The sequence below is a fragment of the Struthio camelus genome, chromosome 17, assembly GCF_040807025.1.
Source record: "Struthio camelus isolate bStrCam1 chromosome 17, bStrCam1.hap1, whole genome shotgun sequence".
Lineage (NCBI taxonomy): Eukaryota > Metazoa > Chordata > Aves > Struthioniformes > Struthionidae > Struthio > Struthio camelus.
The window spans coordinates 9,135,339-9,154,948 of record NC_090958.1 but is presented as its reverse complement, the minus strand read 5'-3'; the positions used below and the strand labels follow the sequence as shown (position 1 = coordinate 9,154,948).

Here is a 19,610-nt window from a genome sequence, read left to right as displayed (position 1 = left end):
TAGCTCACTTCAAGGCTCGTTTGCACAAGAAGGAATAGTTATTCTGCTTTATGTTCACATCTGACTTCATTTTAAATAACCTTCATGTATAAACAACTTTTTCAGTGTCTCTCTGGCCACATGAGCAACTTACCTTGAGGGAGACTTGCATCAGGTTAGCTACACTCTACCGTCTACTTCTCTGCAAACTACAGTAGGTTAGGTACATGCTACTAGACCACTACTTGCAAGGCAAGGGTGTGAGTTGTGGCAGCCTAAGCCCCTGTATGTCGAGGTTGTTGCATTTGCTCTTTTCACTTGCGTGATTGAGTTCAGGCAACTAAACCAGCTTGCAGCTGATATAAACGCCAGTCCTGCTGCAAAGGATGTAGTAGGAATTCAGGGGAGGAAAAGAGTGGTCCTGATTTGGATTGACTGAAACTTTCAGGGATCTGTTTAGTGTAGGCTAGTTCGTTATGCAACAACACTTACTGAGATTTAAGTTGATGAGATGTTAATTACAAGGTAAGTAAGGTAGAAGTATTTCCAGGTAACTTGTTGTGGAATTTAAACTGTAGCTACTAGGCTACATTAAAACACAAAGAGTTTTGCAGCAAAATGAGCTTCTGAGAATGCCCTGAAGATTAGAATCGGGCTTTTCACCTGACTGAACTCTTGTTTCAGGCAGGACGTATTCATCTCTGCGCATATTTCATAGCGGAATTACTTTTAACTTTTTGAGGTACTGAGAATGCCCCTTCTCTCCCCTTCGTGTCCTTAGCGGTATGTTTTTGAGCTATGTTGTTCTTCTGTTCTCATGTGTATACTTTTCCATCCAGAAGGCAGGACTCGATCCAGGTTACTAGAGGTGTGGTGGAGAAAGGGCAGTAGGTCCCTAGTATTCTGGCTGGTAGATGGGAAGGAAGAGTAGGGGAACGGAAAGCTTTTTATTAACAACTCCCTTCATTTTTTCTCAACTTCCCAACAGCAGAGCCTTCCTTTCATCCTAATGCTTCACCTGCTGCTTTCATATTGTTTGTCCCCTTCTTCCTTGCATGCGCACATGCATCTCCCCTTCTCTGTCCTGAACAATGCTCCCACGTTTTCAGGTTGTTGGTCAAACCTCTGTGGCTTTGTGCGATCTGCGGTGTGTTTTTTATGATTTTATTTTTTATTCTTCTACCTTATGTTTAGAGGATTCTTTCGGAAATGTGTGATACTAGGCAGGCTCAGGCCCATTGTTCACAGAATATGGATTACATTAATCTTGTTATTCAACTTTCCTCAAATGAACGGGTTCTGGCATTTGGTCAAAATAATACTTCAGGTAGCAAAGTAATGGCTTGCCTAACAGTAGTTCTTGAATATCTGCAGAGAATGTTTGTGCTGCCTTTTAGAAATGAGTTGGGTTCTTTTCAGTTATTTGAAGAAATCTTTAAAGGGCAGCAGTTGCAAGTAATGCATGAATTTTTTTAGTCTATATATAGATCTGTCAAAAAGAAAGGGATAAGAAGCTGTTATACAGACCTTTTTAATTACATAAAATGTTTTCTGATGTCCTCAATTAATGTTCATCCTTTTTTTTTCTTTTCTTTTCCAGTGATGAAGCTATGAGGAAGGCTGGTGTTGCCCACAATAAATCCAGCAAAGATATGGAGAGTCATGTTTTCATGAAGGCGAAAACAAGGGTAAAGCATCTCTGTATTTCCACGAGCTGCTGGGATTTCAAAAGAAGTTAGGAACAACCCACAGAAACAGCAAACCCCATGCACGTAGTTAGCTGTTAGTCTTTGCTTAGAGAGTATCTAGTTACGCAAGATTTTGGATTTAGGGTGATCCTTTTCCCCTGAGAGTAAGTGGAAGTGTTTTGCATCCCAAAAGGGCAGTATCAAGATAGGAAGCTGGGCTTCAGGCTAAGACAGCTTAGCTGATATTGCAGCATGTAATGTGTGGGACTGTGCTTAATTAAGCTTAATCTGAAGACTGCATGTAGTGAACTGTACAGAATTTTCTTTAACTACAGTGTAGCACTATTCCATGTGACTAACGTGGTGATTGGGAGAGAATAAGATATCAATAGAAAGACTGTCTTAGGAGTAAGACTAAAGGAAGTGCTGAGGTCTCTGTGGAGGTCATTTGTACAGTTCTAGACCCTAACCAGATGTAAGCTTCTTTCCTAGAGCTCTCTTATAAGAAATTGGATGCTATTGCTGCCTCCAAACAAGCCATCTTTGAGATAAAACTTACCTTGGTGAGAGCTGTGTGATGTTTCCATCAAAAATGTATGCCTACTGATGGCATCCTCCTCACTGGCTGAGTTAGCAGTTTCACGTGGAGATAGGACCTTCTCAGCTGTCTGGCAGTTTCTGTTAGCCATTGTGAAGCACAAATACAAAGACTTCTTGTCCTTTCATTTCTGGCACTTTTGCCAGGTAAATTGGACAATTTTACTCTTTAGAGATGTTGACTTATTTATTTTTGTAATACTAACTTAGCTTAAAAAAAATTCTTGCTGTATGAATGTGACATAGTTCAAAGCCAGATTAAAATAAGCCAGTGTACCAAATAAGAAGGTTCAATCCTTAAGCACAAGGAGCTAGAATGGGGAAAAAATGAAAAATGGATGTTTTCTTCTATAATTGGATACGCATATTGTGGTCCTATTAGTATGACTGTCACAGAGGTTGCTTGTTCTTTGCTATGAATTTGTGACCTCTTGCCATCTGGTACTCTCAAGCACAATGACTTTCTAATGAAAATATTCCCCCTTAGTACATGGACAAACGGTTCTTTGCAAGTGAGCTGCTTTGAAAAGCTCACTGGCCTTGTAGAGGAAAATCTGTCATGCTGAAGATGAGGAAGAACGCTGAAGGACCAGAAAGTTGCTGTTCTTTTCTTTCCCATGTTAAAATACTCATTTTCACCTTTAGGAGGAATATCTTTCTCTTGTGGCCAGACTTATTATCCATTTTCGAGACATTCGTAAGTAATTATTTTTTTCTTTGTTTTTTTCCCCAGTAACAGGACTGCTCATAAGAAGCAGCAAAAAAAAAAAAAAAAATTAGCGTTTGTACCTGTGGTCCCACATGTGGCTGTTCATGAGTTGGTCTAGCAATTTCCTCTGTAATATGCCTGCTCAATTCCTAAATACTGTTTCTTTTGCAGCGTATGTCTGTAAGTGAAGTCTGTGAGAAATTGAGTTTACTACTCTTTCACCTTTTTTCCTGTATCTTTCTTTTCATTGTTTATATAGCATTCTGATTACCAGATTAGTTTAGCTTAATACATTTTGTTCTACATGCTCAGTCCTGAAGCTATATAATAAAGATGAAAATCTTTCTACTATGGTGCTTGTTATAGCTATGATACAGCTGTCTTGGACAGTGGGTCTGGTAAGCTGTTCAGAGATGGGTAGAGTTACAGTAAATAGTGATTATTTATGATGGGAATATATTTCTTGTGGAGGGTGTTTCTAAAGTGCTAAATTTGCTTGTGGCAAGATTAACAAAAGCAATTCTTCTGTTCTCCTTTTGCAGATAATAAGAAATCTCAGGCTTCAGTCAGTGGTAAGAGCTTCCAGTTTTATTTTTCTTCTCCCCTTCTCCCTCTCCTGCCTTTCCTCCCTTCTCTCTGCCCTCTCATCCCCGCAAATAGAACAGTTCAGAAACCAGGGCCACTTTGTGTTAAGGCTGTGGATTTCAGAGCTGGAATACTAAATGCTGTTGGAGAAAAGGAAAGGTAGTGTGATGGTCTCATGAATTGTTCAGTGGTGGGAGCGATGGGCCTGAGCCATGTTTTGGGTGTAACACAGGATACTTGTTTGTTTCCCTGTCTGTTTACTCACAGCAAAGAATAAGAGTGGCTGAAAACAATCTCCTGCTGGCAGTCCTGGTTTCTCCCTGCCATCTTTGCGTTCCTCGGTGTTTTGCATTAGGAATGAGCTTTGTTTTTTGTGGGGTATATGCACTCTGTCATTTGGCTAAGGTTAGATCTGCATTATGTCTTCTGCCTCTGTGATAATTCTTACAGCATTATATATTAGGAACATAATATACCACTTTTATCCCTGTCTCGGTTAAGTGTGAAGTGCCTAGGACTGGTTAGCATCCAACCTAGACAGTTAGAAATTATTTGATGAGTATCCTGAAGGAAGAGGGGATTTTGTGTTCTATACTGATGAACAAAACAAATATTGCTTCTGCACGCCATACTGTGTTTTGCCCTTCTGAATTCCTATTCCCTATTTGACTTCACTTTTCTGAATGCCCGGGACTCAGGTTGTGACAGTTCTCCTGACTGAAAGATACTGAATTTATCTCCTGCATAAAAATGTGATGTTATGGCTAGGGGAGCTGTATTGCAAGGTCAAGGTATTTTGTCTGGTCTGAACATTACTCCTCCATGTTGACCTAGGGAGGAAGAGGCCAGATTGGATCTACAGTGGGGCTCTGTTCTTGGTTTTTGAGGTTACAAGCTGTATATCCTCAAGAGTTTTGTTGGCAGCCTGTTTTGTCTTCCGTATATATCCAGAGATGCCTAATGAGTTCCTTTTGTCTAATATATTTAGAATTTATTTGAAATTTTGCAAAGCTAAAGCATTTCAAATAATCTCTACTCTTTTTACAGAGAGGCAAAGATCTGCCAAAAGCTTCTTGTGGTCTCACTGGCAGCGCAGTGAGTTTTAGATGTAGGCATGGTCTGAATCCAGTAGGTCAGAGTGGATGCCAGAGAATGGAGAATTTTGGGAAAGCAATTGCATGTCAGGCTACACATCAGTAACTGCTATTTTCTCGTAGATCCTATGAATGCCCTGCAGAATCTAACTGGGGGTCCCCCAGCAGGGGCACCTGGAATGGGCATGGCTTCACGAGCTCAGGGAGCACCGATGAGCGGGATGAGTGGCCTTGGCCCAATGGGGCAACAGATGAGTCTCCCTGGGCAGCAGCAGCCCCCTGGAACCTCGGGGATGGCCCCTCATGGGATGCCTGGTGTCTCTACAGCTACTCAGCAGAGTAAGTACTCATTTAGTTTCAGCCACTGAAATTGTTAGACTACCCTTTCAGTACATTGCTCTATTTAATACTTCTGGCCGAATGGTCAGGGAGAAGTACAGGAAGGAGAACCAATTTCAAATACTTCTACCTCATGGGCTAAATGTCTTCCTTTGTGTAACGGGGAACAAACTAGCTGTTGTATGAGCAAACGCCTCCTCCTTCCTCCCACATGTCAATTTTAGGACTTTGCTGCTTCTGTGGAGCCCACCTATGTTTACTGTGGCTGTGTTTCCTGCTGGTGGCTTCTGTGGATGTTGTCTCTAGGAGCTTCTCTTTCTCAGAGATTTCCATGGAGACTATGCTGTGTTCCCATTGTTGGCCCTTCAAGTGGTCACTGAGCCACATTCTTTCTTCCTGCACTTTTTACACTTTGCACTTAGATTGCTGCCTCAATATAGGCAGTGAGGTGTAGAGGGAGGTAGTTGGAGGTGCCATTAATTCTGCTGTTAGTGTCCCTGCTCCATTTGAGGATGCAAAGTTATATGGTGTTAACCAAGAACGTTCGTGTACTTTAAAGATTATCTTAAATTATTGTGGAGTTATACTGGGTAATGGCTCTTGTCATGTTTTGGGTTTCATTCTACCCCCTTTTTAGCCCAACTTCAGCTTCAGCAGATAGCGCAGCAGCAGCAGCAGCAGCAGCAGCAATTCCAGCAGCAGCAGGTGGCTTTGCAGCAGCAGCAGTTTCAGGCCCAGCAATCAGCCATGCAACAACAGTTTCAGGTCCAGCAGCAGCAGGCAGCAGCAGCTGCAGCAGCCCAGCAACAGCAGCAGCAACAGCAGCAGTTGCAAGCTGTCCAGCAGCAGCAACAGCACATGCTGAAACTGCAAATGCAGCAGCAGCAAAACCAGCAGCAGGTAATGGCAAACAAAACAATCACAATTGCAATTGAGGTGATCTGTGATGAGTTACTTGTCCAGTGACGCTGTTCTGTCTGGAGCTTTGGCTTTTATGGCAGTACTGAATGTTATCTCTGCCTGTTATTAAGACATTTCTGTTTTGGGGTAGGGTTTCAGTTTAGACTGGCAATTTAATTGGCAACAGCGTATTGCATTCTAGAAGAAAGGCTTTATGATCTAATCATTTGATAACTTGCTTCTGTCATAGCAACAGAGTTAAAACCTTTCTTTTGATTAAACCTCAGGGCAGAGTTCCATTCCAATGCTTCCACTACTCTAGAAATAGTGACTGTTTTGTCACTGTGTGAATTACTCATTGCCACTTTAAACTGTGTGCCAAGAACATAATATATGCATGATCCTTAGGCACAAAAGCAGAAGAAGAATCATCAGTTGTTAAGGTCTTGTGTAGTTCTGGTAAATGGTGGTGCTGGTGCTAGTTGGTTGTATTTGAAGAAGTGCTTCTGAGCCCGTTTGTAGGGGAGAAGCTGATGGGCTTTGTCTTCGCCTTTTGAAAACTGTTTTAGGGGTGAGACAAGTTTCTCACACTGAGAGTGAAACTACAGGATATGCTCTATGTAAAAGTGATATATCTGAAGAGTGAGTGTTTAAAAAGATTGGGCTTTCAACTTGGACTTGAATATTCATCCTGATGCATTAGCATTCTGTTTGCTCTTGGCCTATCCTGTAAAAATAAGGCTGCTATAGCATTGCTGGAAGCTTTAGCATTGTTGCTTTTCCTGCTTTTCAGATGCAGCAGCAGCAGCAGCAACAGCAACTACAGCGAATTGCCCAAATGCAGCAGCTGCAGGCAGCGCAGGCTATGCAGGCGCAGCAGCAGCAGCAACAGCAGCAGCAACAGCAACAAATACCACAGCAACAGATACAGCAGCAGCCACCTCAACAAGTAATGCAACAGCAGATGCAACAGATGCAGCAGCAACAACAGCAGCAGCAGCAGCAACAACAGGTTGCTCAGGCACAGCAGACTCAGCTTCCACCACAATCCCAGCCTCAACCCCAGCCCATGGTGTCTCAGGCACAGGCGATCTCAGGACAAATTCCTAGTCAGGTTATGCCTGTCACTCTCACACCACAACAACTGAAAGCAATGCAGGTAAGGGCTAGTGACCAACTGACTGTTGACTGATGGTCCTTTAGAGAAACAGAAATGTCTTGGCTTTTGCTAATAATGGAGTAGGAAATGCCATAGCTTATTAAAAGATCTGTGGTTAGCCTGTTATGAGTATGGTGACATTAAAAGATTACTTCTGGACCTGCCATCACAGAACAATCCAGTATCCACAAAGACTGGGAATTCTGGAAATGTGTGATTTTAAAAAATTTATTTCTTGACTTACTCTGGGATGGACAAGAAGGAAAGAATGAACCCTGGTAAAAATCACTTTTCCGTGATGAATGCTGTTTTAGAGCATTAGCAAGTGCTTTGGAGGGCCTAGTGCATGTGACTGGTGCCAGTGTTGGCTCTCTAGCACGCTGACTTTGCTTCTGCTGCTGTGTGTAGTGGTTTTAGCCAAAGTTAAGACAGTGGTAGTTCCTGCCTGGAAGAGCGTGTGGACAGGGTGATAGTTTTACTCTGCTGAATCTTTTATTACTTCATTTTTAGAAGTTGAGATTGTGCTGTTAGTGGCACGGTTTTTCTAGTTGTTATGTTATGGTCAGTTTCTATGGGCTCAGAGGGTGCTGTGTGCTGTTGAGCAAAATCTCGGTCACAGTCCGGAGACCTATTTTTCTCTGGACCTTGCTGGGGGTGGGGGAGTAAAGGGCCAGCCCCGCTTGGGAAATTCTTGACCCCGCGTGGGAGAGTTGATTTATCGACTTTGTGCTCGTTCTCGCTAGTCTAGGAGTAGTTCAGATATCATGTGCGTCCCTCTGACAGTCTGAATGAAACATATAAAAACACTTTAAATGCTGGTCACTCGTAGGTGCTTCATGCTGTGCTTGAGGGAAATCAACACGATTAATTACGTTTGCCAGAAAGTGGAAATGTCTAAGGGAAGAAGTTGCAAGAAAGAGTCGGACATTGAGGGCACAGTTTCTGGGAAGACTGTTCCAAACCTTAGAAACCTGGGCACTTGAGTTCATAAAGTTAAAAGCTATCCTAGATTGTGTATGTGAGACTGATTTTTAAGTCTTGTCTCTAAAATATGCTTGTGTTGCCTTTTTGTTTTAATTTTTTTTGTAAGCGTGTGGTTAATTTAATGAAACAGAAGGGTCATACTGTAATCAGTTACACATGTTTACTTTTCTTTCTTTTCATACTCAAGGTAAGAGCTCAGCTGGTCCAGCAGCAGCAGCAGGCAGCAGCAGTGCAAGCAGCTCAGGCCCAAGCTGCTCAGATGGGAGCTTCAGGACAGGTAAGGGCCCTGGAGCCAGTATCGTTAGTGCAGGCCTATAGCAAGTGCATGTTAAAGATGAGCATGGAGATGGGTTTCTGGTGGCTTTCTGATGAGGGGTCTGACGCTGGTCATCCCCTTTTTATAAAGGGGATGGGGGTTTTATGCTTTCTCCTTTGCTTGGAGTCAGAGGCAGGATTTCATTGACAACCTCTCTGTGCACGTTCTCTGTCCTGAGTAGGTAAAATTGCTGCCTATAGTGGCGTAGGAGTGCACACCCATAAGACAGCCTACTATGGACATGCTACAAGTTTGACTGCTGGTTCCTGAAGTGTATCACCTCTACTCTCGTTATACTTTTTCAGACAACTCTTTTGTCGTGTGACCTGATTTCTGTTCTGTGAATCTTTGCCTGCTAGTCTTAACTCACATGTGGTCTACCTTCCATCTCCATGTATCAAGCACAAAAAGTAGCGTAGATAATGAAATCGCTCTGTGCTTCCCTTTCATTCCTTTCATCTTTCATTCCTTTTCAGAGTGAACTGGGCAGTAGTTATAAATTGCCCTCGTTGTGAATGTGAATTGTGAAGAAAAAAATGGCATGTATCAAAAGTGCAGTTACGTTTTAAAAAAAAAAAAAAAAGTGCCGGATGAAAGCTTACTGTCTAACCCAGTTTTCTTTACCTGCAATACACTTGTAGCCCCAGTTATTGTTCTTTTGATTCATGTCTAGTGTGAAGGAGATGTAGGGAAAAATGAGGAATTGCTTGAGCTGAACCCCTCATCCCGTTTTCCAGAAGGATATGAAAGTCTTTGGTTTACTTCTGTAGTGTTTCATGTTGAGGTATTTTATAGACATAGGTAAGTACAATTATTACCGCTTTGTAAATGAGGAGACTGAGGAAGCTCTCTTCCATGAAGAGAGCTTCCATTTCCTCATGAAATGAGGTTGACTAGGATAATGCAAAGTTGTCTGTCTCCTCAGACACTCCACATGTTGCAGCATTTTCCCCTCAGCAGAAAAGTAGTTTAGTTTCAATAAGGCTTCTCTCTTTTTTTTTTTTTTTTTTTTAAATGGGGTGAGTGATAACAACTGGCTGCCAGACTTATATCAGAAATAGTGTCTTATACGCTCTCAACCTCATATAGGCCAGATGCTTGTTGGTGGCTGAGTTTTGTTTCCATATTGGTCCTTTTGCTTGTGTTAACATAATACAGGATGCTGAAGCTGAGCAGTGGTAAGTAGAGTTTATACAGTACTGGCAGCAATGTAGAATTCATTTACTACAGTTGAAATGTGAATTAAAACTTTTGTTTCATGAATAATTTCCATTTGGGACCTGAAGGGACTTAGGCTGAGCAAAAGGAGACTGATTCCCCCCCCCCCCCTTTTTTTTTTATTAACTTATTGTTGCTTTTTCCAACTCCTAATCAGATGGATGGTACTTATGTAGAAGCAACTTAATTATTGCCCCATTTAGTGAATTCATGTGCCAGTGGCTTAATACCACAGCGCATTCAAAACACTTTTGGTGATAAGATGGTTGATTGTCACCTGGTTTTGCATTGCAGCTTTGTTAAAGAGCAATCCTTGAGTTTAGTACACATGGCTTATCTATCACAGATGGAGTTTTCTAAACTCCGTAGACAGGCTTATTCCATTTCTGTCCGTGCTGTTACAATATAAGTCTACTAAAATTCACTTAATGCTGCTAAGTCCAATAATTAAACTGGTTTCTTATACTTTGTATAAACAGTTTTCTATATAGTGTTTAGTTTTAAGATTGTAGCTCTGTAGAATATTATGATACAGCTTTGGTCTTGAGAGCATGGGTGGATTATTTTTGATTTTTATAAGTTTCTTTTGATACTAGATTCCGTTCCTGTCTTTAGTCTATTTTCTGCTATCACTAGAATTAATAAATCTGTCTTGATTTCCTCATTTGGTTCTGGGAAACTTTTATTTTTAACAAATTCTATCCTAATATTTATTTGTTACAGTTAAGCTTGGTCTCTGTGGGCTTTCAAACTGGGAATTTGCGTTGGTATGCCTGCATTTTCCTTTTTCCATCAAGCTTCTGTTCAGTGTTTCTAGGTAAAACCAAAATCAATCCCAAGTTCAGACATGGATTCATGTGAGTTTAAAGTTTTTCTCTGAAGTTGTCATAATGACACTGCTCAGGTCAGTGTTATGCTGCTTGGGTGTCTAGTCCTTAGGAGAATATAACTTAAAGTAAAGCAGGTAAATAAACTAAGCAGTGTCCTAGTGACCGTAGAGTGCTACAGAAGTGCTTGGAGCACCAAAAGAAAAGCTGTAATCAACTGGATTTAGGTATGAACAAAGCTTAAACCACTATTCTGCTGCAACTTGTTAAGGTGCACAGAATTTAGATTAGCTATTGCTCTTTGAAAATTAGACCTGGCCTGCCTTTAATGGAGTGGTAGTGGCAGTGCAATGCTTATTTTCCTACTGGAAGCTGCATGTTTAAGGAATTCTGAATCCTTGGGTTTTAGATAGAACAAAATTACTGGTTCACAGTTCTGGTTATTATATTCCAGTTCATTTTTTATCAAATAATGTTTTTTATATCTTATAATGAAGGAAGACTCTTTCTCTTCCTCTGCTTCCTCTCTGTTCTTTGGGTAAAATTCTTATTTCTGTAAATTGATTTATCTGAATTTCAGTTGTGGAAAAGGATTTACCTTCAGTTTAAGTCCTTTTGAAAAAGTCCATAAACACTTCTTGTTGACTCCCAGTTTTCAATTATCGTAGAACAAGTCTTTTATAGACACATTCCTTCGCCTAAAACAGATGCAATCTTTGAACCTTCTTTCCTCAATCCTTTATTAAAGGGTCACAGGTTTTGTAAATGTGAGCGCTAACTTTTGAACAGCTGGAAGAATGGGGGGGAAAAATAGATTCCTTTTGCTAAGAGAGTAGAACTGGTGTCACTTTATATATACACTTCCTTTCCAAAGAGCACTTATTTCAAAATATAAAAACAAGACCAAAATTGCGTGGGCACGCACACATGACCAAACAACCACAATGCAAGAAACAGCTGAAAGCCTTTGAATTGGAGTTTGTCCTGCTGGTGTTCCATGGTTTGCCAGACACTTAAAATGTGAATATACTTTTAACTTCCTTGACCTCAGAGGAAATATTCTAAATCTGCGCACTTTGGTGGTGTGGCATGAGAAACAGGACCAAGATGGGACACGTGGGTCACCGTAACATCCCTGGGTTTTCACGCACTCCGAAGATCCATGTGCATTCACGAGGGTCTGTGATGGGGTGATTGTGCCTGGAAGGATGTTTTGCCAACAATTTCCTTTTTTTTTTTTTGTTTTTTTTTTGTTTTGTTTTGTTAGGGTTATGTTGCTTCACCAGCTCTCATGTTGATACTGTAGCTCTTCACTGCACTTTGTAGCATTCACCTATGCTTTGTGCCAGTGCTGGGTTGTTGTGTTTGCTTGTGGTGGCTGTTGCATGCTGTGTGTGTACATGCGCATGTGTGTGTGATGTCTGAAGCTCTCATTTGTTTCTGTTTTGAAATCCTGTCTCTGACCATCCCTGCCTGGATGGAGAGGGACTGCATCGCTCTGATGTTGTGAACTAACAGCTGTGCTGAATTTGACGCTATTTTCTTTATCAGTTATTGCTTTCCTTTTCAGTCTTGCTATGTTGTATTTAATTTTATTTATTTTTAACAATCGTAAGCACATGCATTCTCTGACTCCCTGGAGACATGTTGCTGGCTGCTTCAGTCCATTTATGCAGAACAATAAGCAAGAGTGCCCCAAATTATTCACTGAAAAGAGATTTCTTCTAACTCTTAGGTTAACTCTTAGGTTAGTCAGAACCTGCTAGGTTCCCTGGTGACATATGAACTATGTGGCCTAGAAAAAAGTGGCCTAGAAAATTTTATTGCAGATTTATAAAGTACCAAATAGAAGCTCTTTCACTGCTATGGTAACTGCCAAAATTACATGCGTACCACCTCAAGACATGCTAAACTTCCCATAAATTTATGTTATGCTCTGATTCATAGTGTTTCTGGTATAATACTGAATTTTAAGTAACATAAGACTATGCAGATATATATGACTAGATCTGTAGGGCTCATGCAGGCTGATGGTTCTGAAAGGCACTTCAAGATACTGTGGAGTAGCATAGCCCTAGTACTATTAAAACATGAACCCATTCTAACACTAGTCTTCAGTATTTGTTCCAAATGATGATTGTACTTAGGGAGTCCTCAGTCGTTACAGTTGTAGAATCAAATAGTGCGTGAATAAATATGAGGCTGATTACTTTATGGAGTCAGAACAGAAAATTTTAGTACAGCTAGTACCAGAGGAATGGATATTTGACAAGGGTGATGGATATTACAGGACCCGTTCCATGGGTTACAAAAGGAAGGAAATAGCTTTTTCAAACCCAGAAGTCCTTTCTGTTGTAATGATGGAAGCCCCGTCTGTGGAGTTGTTATACTGTCGTAGGTCAGGTTGTTCTGAAACTTTGCTCGTTGTTGTAGAACTCATTGGAGCATTTGTGGTGGCAGTTGCTGTTGAACTGTCTGCCAGATTATTTTAAATGGTGTATGCAAATGTTGCCAAATCCTTTGAGTATACAGGGGGGAAAGCACATCAGAACAGACACCTAGGACATTATATAGGAAGCCTCTTATATGGAGCATTCCTGACAGCAGTCTTAGAGCGCTTATTTCCAAGAATTCTAGAAATTCAAAATTTCAGGCAAAAATTAAGAATAATCTTTCAAGAAAATGATAGCAATGTTTGACCCACAAGTCTGTATCTAGATACCACCTCTTAAGATATCTAGAATTCATTAGTTGCTTTCTACAAATGGATAGAAAGGGTATAAGAATGAGTTTGATTTGTAAGCTAGCACGTTAGGTTAACCTTTAGAGAAAAGCTCACTAACCATTTGCTCCGTGCTCCCCCTCGCCCTAATCCCTGGAGGTTGCATGTGCTTTTCATCCTGCCAGTGCACTGCATTTCTTGTTTTGCGATTACTTTTGTCTGTTGTCCCTCTGTCCTCAAAGATGATCACCGCACCTATGGCCCGAGGTGGGATGCAAATAAGACCACGGTTCCCGCCTACCACCGCTGTGTCTGCCACGCCGCCAAGCTCCATTCCTTTGGGCGGACAGCAAATGTCACAGGTATTTACTGAGTCAAAGCGCACGTCGTGTCAGGAATTGCACAGAGCATTCAATACATGATTGTATAGCACTTGCTTTCAAGCCAGGGGATGTTCTCTTCTTCATCAAACAACAACTTGCTGGAGTTGCTCAGGGTATTGGGCTATTTATTTTTTTTCATGGACCTGTCTATCCTTTTTCTTTTTAAAGAACAGATTTTCTGAGTGCTTAGGATATCAAATAAAGCATTTTTCAAGTGGCACGGATCTTTGTATTTTAACACTTGCAACTCTTTCACGTTCATGCTTGATTCAGGTCTCAAATGAATAGAATTTTCTGGTCTTCATTTGATCTTTGTCCATACTCCACAACCAGTGTACAACCAGGAGAGTCTCCAGAAGTGTTGCAAGTCAGAACTGCAGCGTACTGGCTGAGTTATGTCTGGGACCTTACGTATCATGGGCTTATACTCTGTATAGGTGCTTCTTTCATGAATAGTAAACTTGGCTCATTTCAGTTTGTGTAGCTTTTTGGCATGTAATCTGGAATCAAGAAATATGGAGCTGTTCTCCACTCTTTCAAACCTGTGAAGGAGGACCTGCCAGAAGGACTCCGCTTGTGCCTGCATCAGTGAAGGAACTTGTGTAGGCAGGCTGGCAGTACTCTGTCCAACTGCTGTTGAAGATGCGTTAGGTCAGAGCACCACATCTGCTGTAGCAGATCAGGACCTGCACTACTACTTCCCACAGCTGTGTTTCACGAGCAAAATGCATCGTTTTGGGGGAGCAGGGATGGAGAGAACTAGAAAGAAGCAGAACTGAATTCTTACCAGTTTGCCACAAAACTAGGCACTGCTCTGCTCTGCAGCAGTTCATGGGACACGTAGGACACTGACTCCTGTGTGATTGGTGTTGGTTTAAATGTGTATCCTGTTGTGATGGCAAAATAGAGTTCAACTGCATTTTTCCCATCTGGTATTCATGGACCTCCTATCTTGTTCTTCTAGACAGTAACTTTCAACTTTGATACCAGATGTATTTTTTGTTCTTTATGTTGATGCTTTCTGTTCATGGGTTTCAAGAAGGCTGCTTCATTCTTGATGTTTTTGGTTCTTTTGCAAGCTTATCAGGGGCTGCAGAGCGCCTGAGCGCTGCTTTCTAGTGCTGCTGCTGCATCAAGTTTTTTAGGCGCAGTATTTTTCTAACAGAGGTTTGTTAACATAGAGTGACCAGAAAGATTCTGCAGGTCTAGGCAAACACATCCGTTGTTGTTGTTGCTGGTTTAAGATGGATGGTTATTTCAATCTAGCTTATTGTTTAAATGTTAACTGAAATAAAACCCAGGCATAGCTGTTTATTGAGTCAAGGGAGGATTTCCTTTGAGCTTTATTTGCTCTAGCAATTAATATGCAGACATAGTCATCTTGCATATGAAGTGTGTGCTATTCACTGTATTTGGACTGATGCCGAGGCCTTCTGATAGAAATTTAAGTATTTGATTAGCTTATATTTAATACTGTAGTCGTAGCAGAAGGCCTCTAGTTTAATCTGCCAATGCCATATGCTGATCTTTTAGTGCCGTCATGTCAGTGGCTGTTGAGTTTTGATTCCTGACACCAATCAGTAAATAACTAACTGTTGTTAGTAGCATGCCAAAGACTGTGACCTGACAATTTAACAATTGGAGAAGGCAGAAGAAGAAAAAACTTACTTATGAACAATGAGCGGAGTAAAAATAGCTCCTAAACAGGTGGTAGGATGAGAGATTCGTGTTTTAATGGTGGTGGTAAGCATGATTTTAAAGCCAATTGAGCCAGCCTGATATTTCATATAATTGATAGCTCAGGATCAGCCTGAATCTTTAGTATTGTTTTCCAAAACGTTTTGTGCAGGTTCCAAATGAATGTGTACTTCAACTTGTCCTAGAAAAGTTGTAACTTATGTTGTCTCTAATTTTGTAAAATGCTTAAAAGATACTGTCCGTTGGATATGTTGTCGGTAACCTTGTGAAAGAGCTCTTGCAGCTGGTCACAACAGGAGTAAAGGGCTGTAGGATATGTCTGATTGTTAGTTATTAATTTAAGAGTCTATCATCTCCTTGACTGCAGTATCAGAAAGTCATTTACAGAGAGTGTCTTCACTTCAGGAAAGAATCTTGGAGTTGTGCTTAATCCTTTTCCATGCGAGGACCAGGCGTGGTGTCAAAAAAGCTCTACTTTTTAACCTGAATGACACAAATGCAGTGTCTGTCCTTTTAATCACAAAGCTCAGTTACTTCTGCAGTGTGTTTTTCTTGCTTATTTTGTTTTCCTTTCTTTTTAGGATCTTTTCTCAGCAAGAATGTATACTGATATGGCATCGTATTCCACCATTTCCTTTTTATAAGCTTAGCTGAAACTTGTTTGTGACTGAATAGCTACCAGGCATGAACTGAAAACTATCAATGTTAGCAGCATTTTCTTGAATAGCTAGGAAAAATCGCTATCACCATATTGGGATTGACTTGAGAGACCCCACTGATAGGAACTTTGAAGCATTAAACTAATCTAATAATTTCCCTTTTACTAAAGCAAAAGCTAGTGTACTAAGCCTAATCTTTCTCCTGTATTTCTAGTGTCAAAACCTCAGGTTCTGTCTACACATCTGCTGCGGGCTGCAATAGTATGGACTTCCAGTTTGCAGTTAGGAGTTCTTAGTGCAGAAATCTTCAGTAAACTGGACATACAGGGGGAAAAAAAAAAAGTAAACTGATCTAAATACTAAAATAAAGCAAGGGATGCTGGCCTGACTGGGAATATGGAAACCTTTATCTGAACGCATTTGAAGCTCTGCAGAGTTTTTACTTTGTCATGCAAACCAGCATAATGGTGAACTTTAAACCCAGTTTGCAACAGAGTAGGCAGGGCTATGCTTACTGGTTTAACGCTAAAACTGTCTGTACAGCAGTGTAAATGCTTTCTGGAGTTTTCCTTTAGAAAGTATTTCTACTCTTCCTCATTATTATCCATTACTTCCTTGTTGCAGCCTCCTTTTCCTTGCTGTTAGTTTCTGTTTATTGTACGTTCTTGCTACCAGGAACTTCTGAAAAACTCTCACTAGCCCTGTCTGAGTGCTGTTCTTTGCCTGAGACTCAGCAGACTGCAGGTAGGAAGGACTCAGCTCAGTTTATCTTGCAGCATAGTGTGCTCTAAACACTAAGAATAGTTTTGATTTAGTGGATATGATTGAGTACAAACTTTATCATGCAAGCCTACATATCTTTTGGGTAAGACTTCATAAAATTAGGGCTCGGTATCATGATTGGGTCACTGCAGAGTTGCAGAGTAACTTCATGTCAGGTGGGCTGTGCTTAGCTGCCCGTGAATGTGCTTTTAGATGCAGGAAATCTTGTCCTGCAATTAAAATGTATGAAGTTGCATTACTTTGTATCTCTTCAAGCTAAAGAGCATAGAGATGGTCAGTAACCATGGCTTAACAGCTGGACTTTTTTTTTTTTTTTTAAAGTAGTCGTGTTAGTGGGAGTCTGTTGTAAAGAGAATTCCTTAGGTGTTGAAATATCATTAAGTTGTTAATCCATACCCTCGCAACAATGTAGAAATCAAAATCAAAAGTTGCGAGCATCTTTAAAAGCTCTATACTAGGGAAAGACATCTGAAATGATTATGTAGCAGATTCTTTGCTTTCAAAGAGGAGTAAAGCAGTAAGTTTGTAATTGCATACTTCTAAGTGCATGTTTTGTGACAATGTCACAATGTTACTTAACGTTAGATGTTAGCCTGCAGTGTTTTGAAGTGAAGCCAACAGTGAGATCAAACTTGACTTCAAGAGGAAATCTGGTGGCCTGTGCGCGTACTTAGTGAGAAGGTGTAATGCTATTGAAAAGATGTCAGCACTAATTCAGTTTACGCTTCTGTGCGCTGTAGATGCTGCATCTTCTTTCCTTTGCTTTTCTGGAACCTTTGTAAATTAATGTGAAGGGATTGTGTTGGAGTAGCTACAGAAGCTTAAATCTGGGGAAAATCCTAATGAAATCTTTCTCCCTCTTTCCCCAAACACAAGGATCTAAGTTTTCAGAAGTAATTTTGTGTAACCAACTGGAGATACTTTAGAAGGGGAACTGATTTTCAGGAACTGCCAAACCACTCAAAAGTGGCCTTAGTTTGACTTGAGGAAAAAGGGGTTCAGCATCTGTATGGGGCAAGTTCTATCACTCGCTGTTTAGCGGAATGTTAAATAGAATAGCAAAAATCAGGGAGTGCTTTTTGGAATGTTTTTCCTAGCTTCCTCCCAAACAGTGCTGGGATACACAGTTTCTGTGGGAGGCAGATTATGCTTTTCAATCTCAGGAGTGCCTTTTCGACTGTTGAGGAGAGACAGGCTGTTAAAGAACCAGCTTCCTATGGAAGCAGCAAGCGCAGTCTTGGTATATGTTGGTTATGCAGAAAAAGAAGATATAGCTGGTTTAAAATACCCTTTCAGCCTCACTTGTTCTAGATAATATCTTTGCAGGGGAGAAGTTATGAAGGTAATGCAGTTATTAGAGATAAAAATGAAATCATGGTATGTAGGGCTGCATTTGACTTTAAACTGCTTTAATGGATGATAAACTAATAGATCTTGACAAGCTGAGTAGTCTTACGTTTGCTCCTAGCTGGGGGTTGTTTGGGCCTATTATTATTTTTTGGCAAAGTGTGGCCTCCTGCATAGCTGTAATGTGATACTCCAAAGCATATCCTGTCACTTTCAGTGTGTGTTTGCAATAGTAGAGCATGCAATACTTCCTTTTTAATATGCTAAATATTATGCCCTCTGGAGACAGTTGGATGGTTTAGGTGTATAGGTGAAGGACAACAACAAATTGCAGTGCCTATGGAATGTCTGGGGCTCGTGGATGTACTTGGACCACTTGCTTAAAAATGGCTTGGAGTGATGGAAATTGAGTTGTTAATTCATAAAGGTGCTAACAGATTGCTTACCAAATGAACACAGGGGTTACTGAGTCACAATATGTGGCCTTTGCAGGCTAATTCAACTTTAGCTTTGTGCATGTGTATTTGTAGCTTTATGTCGTAAGGACTCTCTGCACGTGCCTTAGAAACGAACATGCTCAAGTAATATCTGCATTACTATGCCATACTTGTGATTGTAATACAGGTTTTTTGTTGGTTGGTTTTTAATCGATTAATGAAGGGGAAGAATGCTTCTTGTTAGAGCAAACATGAGAGGTTGCTCTCATCTGAGTATCTTGCTCTGGCACTTGATAGCGTGCAGAATGGACTTCACTGTACCCAGAGTTTGCTGCTGTTCTGGATATTCCCTGATGCATCTTTTTGTCCTTTAGGCATGTTTCATCATCCTTCAAAGGTCAGAAAGCAACTTCACTTTTTTCCACCCAGCTATTCAGTTTGGAGTGTTTCTGTCTCCAGCCAGTTTTCTAAAGCTGAATATTTAAATAACTTTTTGGTGGTTAGGTTAGGTTTCCTTCCCTTCCCTTCCCTCCCCACCCCCAATAAAATCATTTGGAAAGCTAGAGTTCAGTCTGACAGACCTTTGAAGGCTGTAATCAAAATGCCAAAATAAGGAAGTTTGGGGTTTTTTGTGGCTATTCTCAAGTAAGAACTGTTTTTTCTGCTCTTGACTCCAGTTCAAATGAAGTACAGGTTTATCAGGTGACACTTCTGATATTTTAATCGCACCGTGTTCATTCAGGGAAGGAAAAGCACTTATATAATTGTTCAAGTTTTGTGCAGTCTTGTTATTTCTAGTCAAGTTGATATGAAATATTGCCCTGAGAGCTTCACAAGAGATACAAGTGGGATTGTTTCATTATGGAGGAGAACATGAAACTAACACTTTTATTTCTCGTAGGCCTGAGGATACGCTTCTCTCCATAGGTAAAGCCCTCTAGTTAGGTTCCCGTTGTATGCTCCTCTTCTGTTGCTATTGTTGATCTTGGTGGGTTTTCTTCACGTTTCAGGTCAGCCAGAACAACATCACCATGATGTCATCCCCATCTCCCGTCCAGCAAGCTCAAACTCCCCAATCGATGCCGCCTCCACCACAGCCACAGCCATCTCCTCAGCCAGGCCAGCCAACCTCTCAGCCAAACTCAAATGTCAGGTGAGCTAGACTCTCATTTCTGAGGAGCTTTGT

The 19,610-nt window shown here is 40.9% G+C and overlaps 1 protein-coding gene across 3 annotated transcripts in view; it reads left to right on the top strand.

Moving 5' to 3' along the window:
• The window catches only part of MED15 (mediator complex subunit 15), a 30,832-nt gene that overhangs the window by 4,729 nt on the left and 6,493 nt on the right, over positions 1–19,610 (top strand). For 2 of the 3 annotated variants that reach the window (XM_068911616.1, XM_068911614.1), the window contains exons 2-10: positions 1,580–1,667; positions 2,910–2,961; positions 3,516–3,545; positions 4,776–4,991; positions 5,629–5,891; positions 6,685–7,050; positions 8,222–8,311; positions 13,360–13,479; positions 19,435–19,577. In XM_068911616.1, coding sequence (XP_068767717.1) covers positions 1,580–1,667; positions 2,910–2,961; positions 3,516–3,545; positions 4,776–4,991; positions 5,629–5,891; positions 6,685–7,050; positions 8,222–8,311; positions 13,360–13,479; positions 19,435–19,577 — 1,368 coding nt within the window. The remainder of the gene's footprint in view (positions 1–1,579; positions 1,668–2,909; positions 2,962–3,515; positions 3,546–4,775; positions 4,992–5,628; positions 5,892–6,684; positions 7,051–8,221; positions 8,312–13,359; positions 13,480–19,434; positions 19,578–19,610) is intronic. The other variant, XM_068911615.1, reaches the window with a different exon arrangement.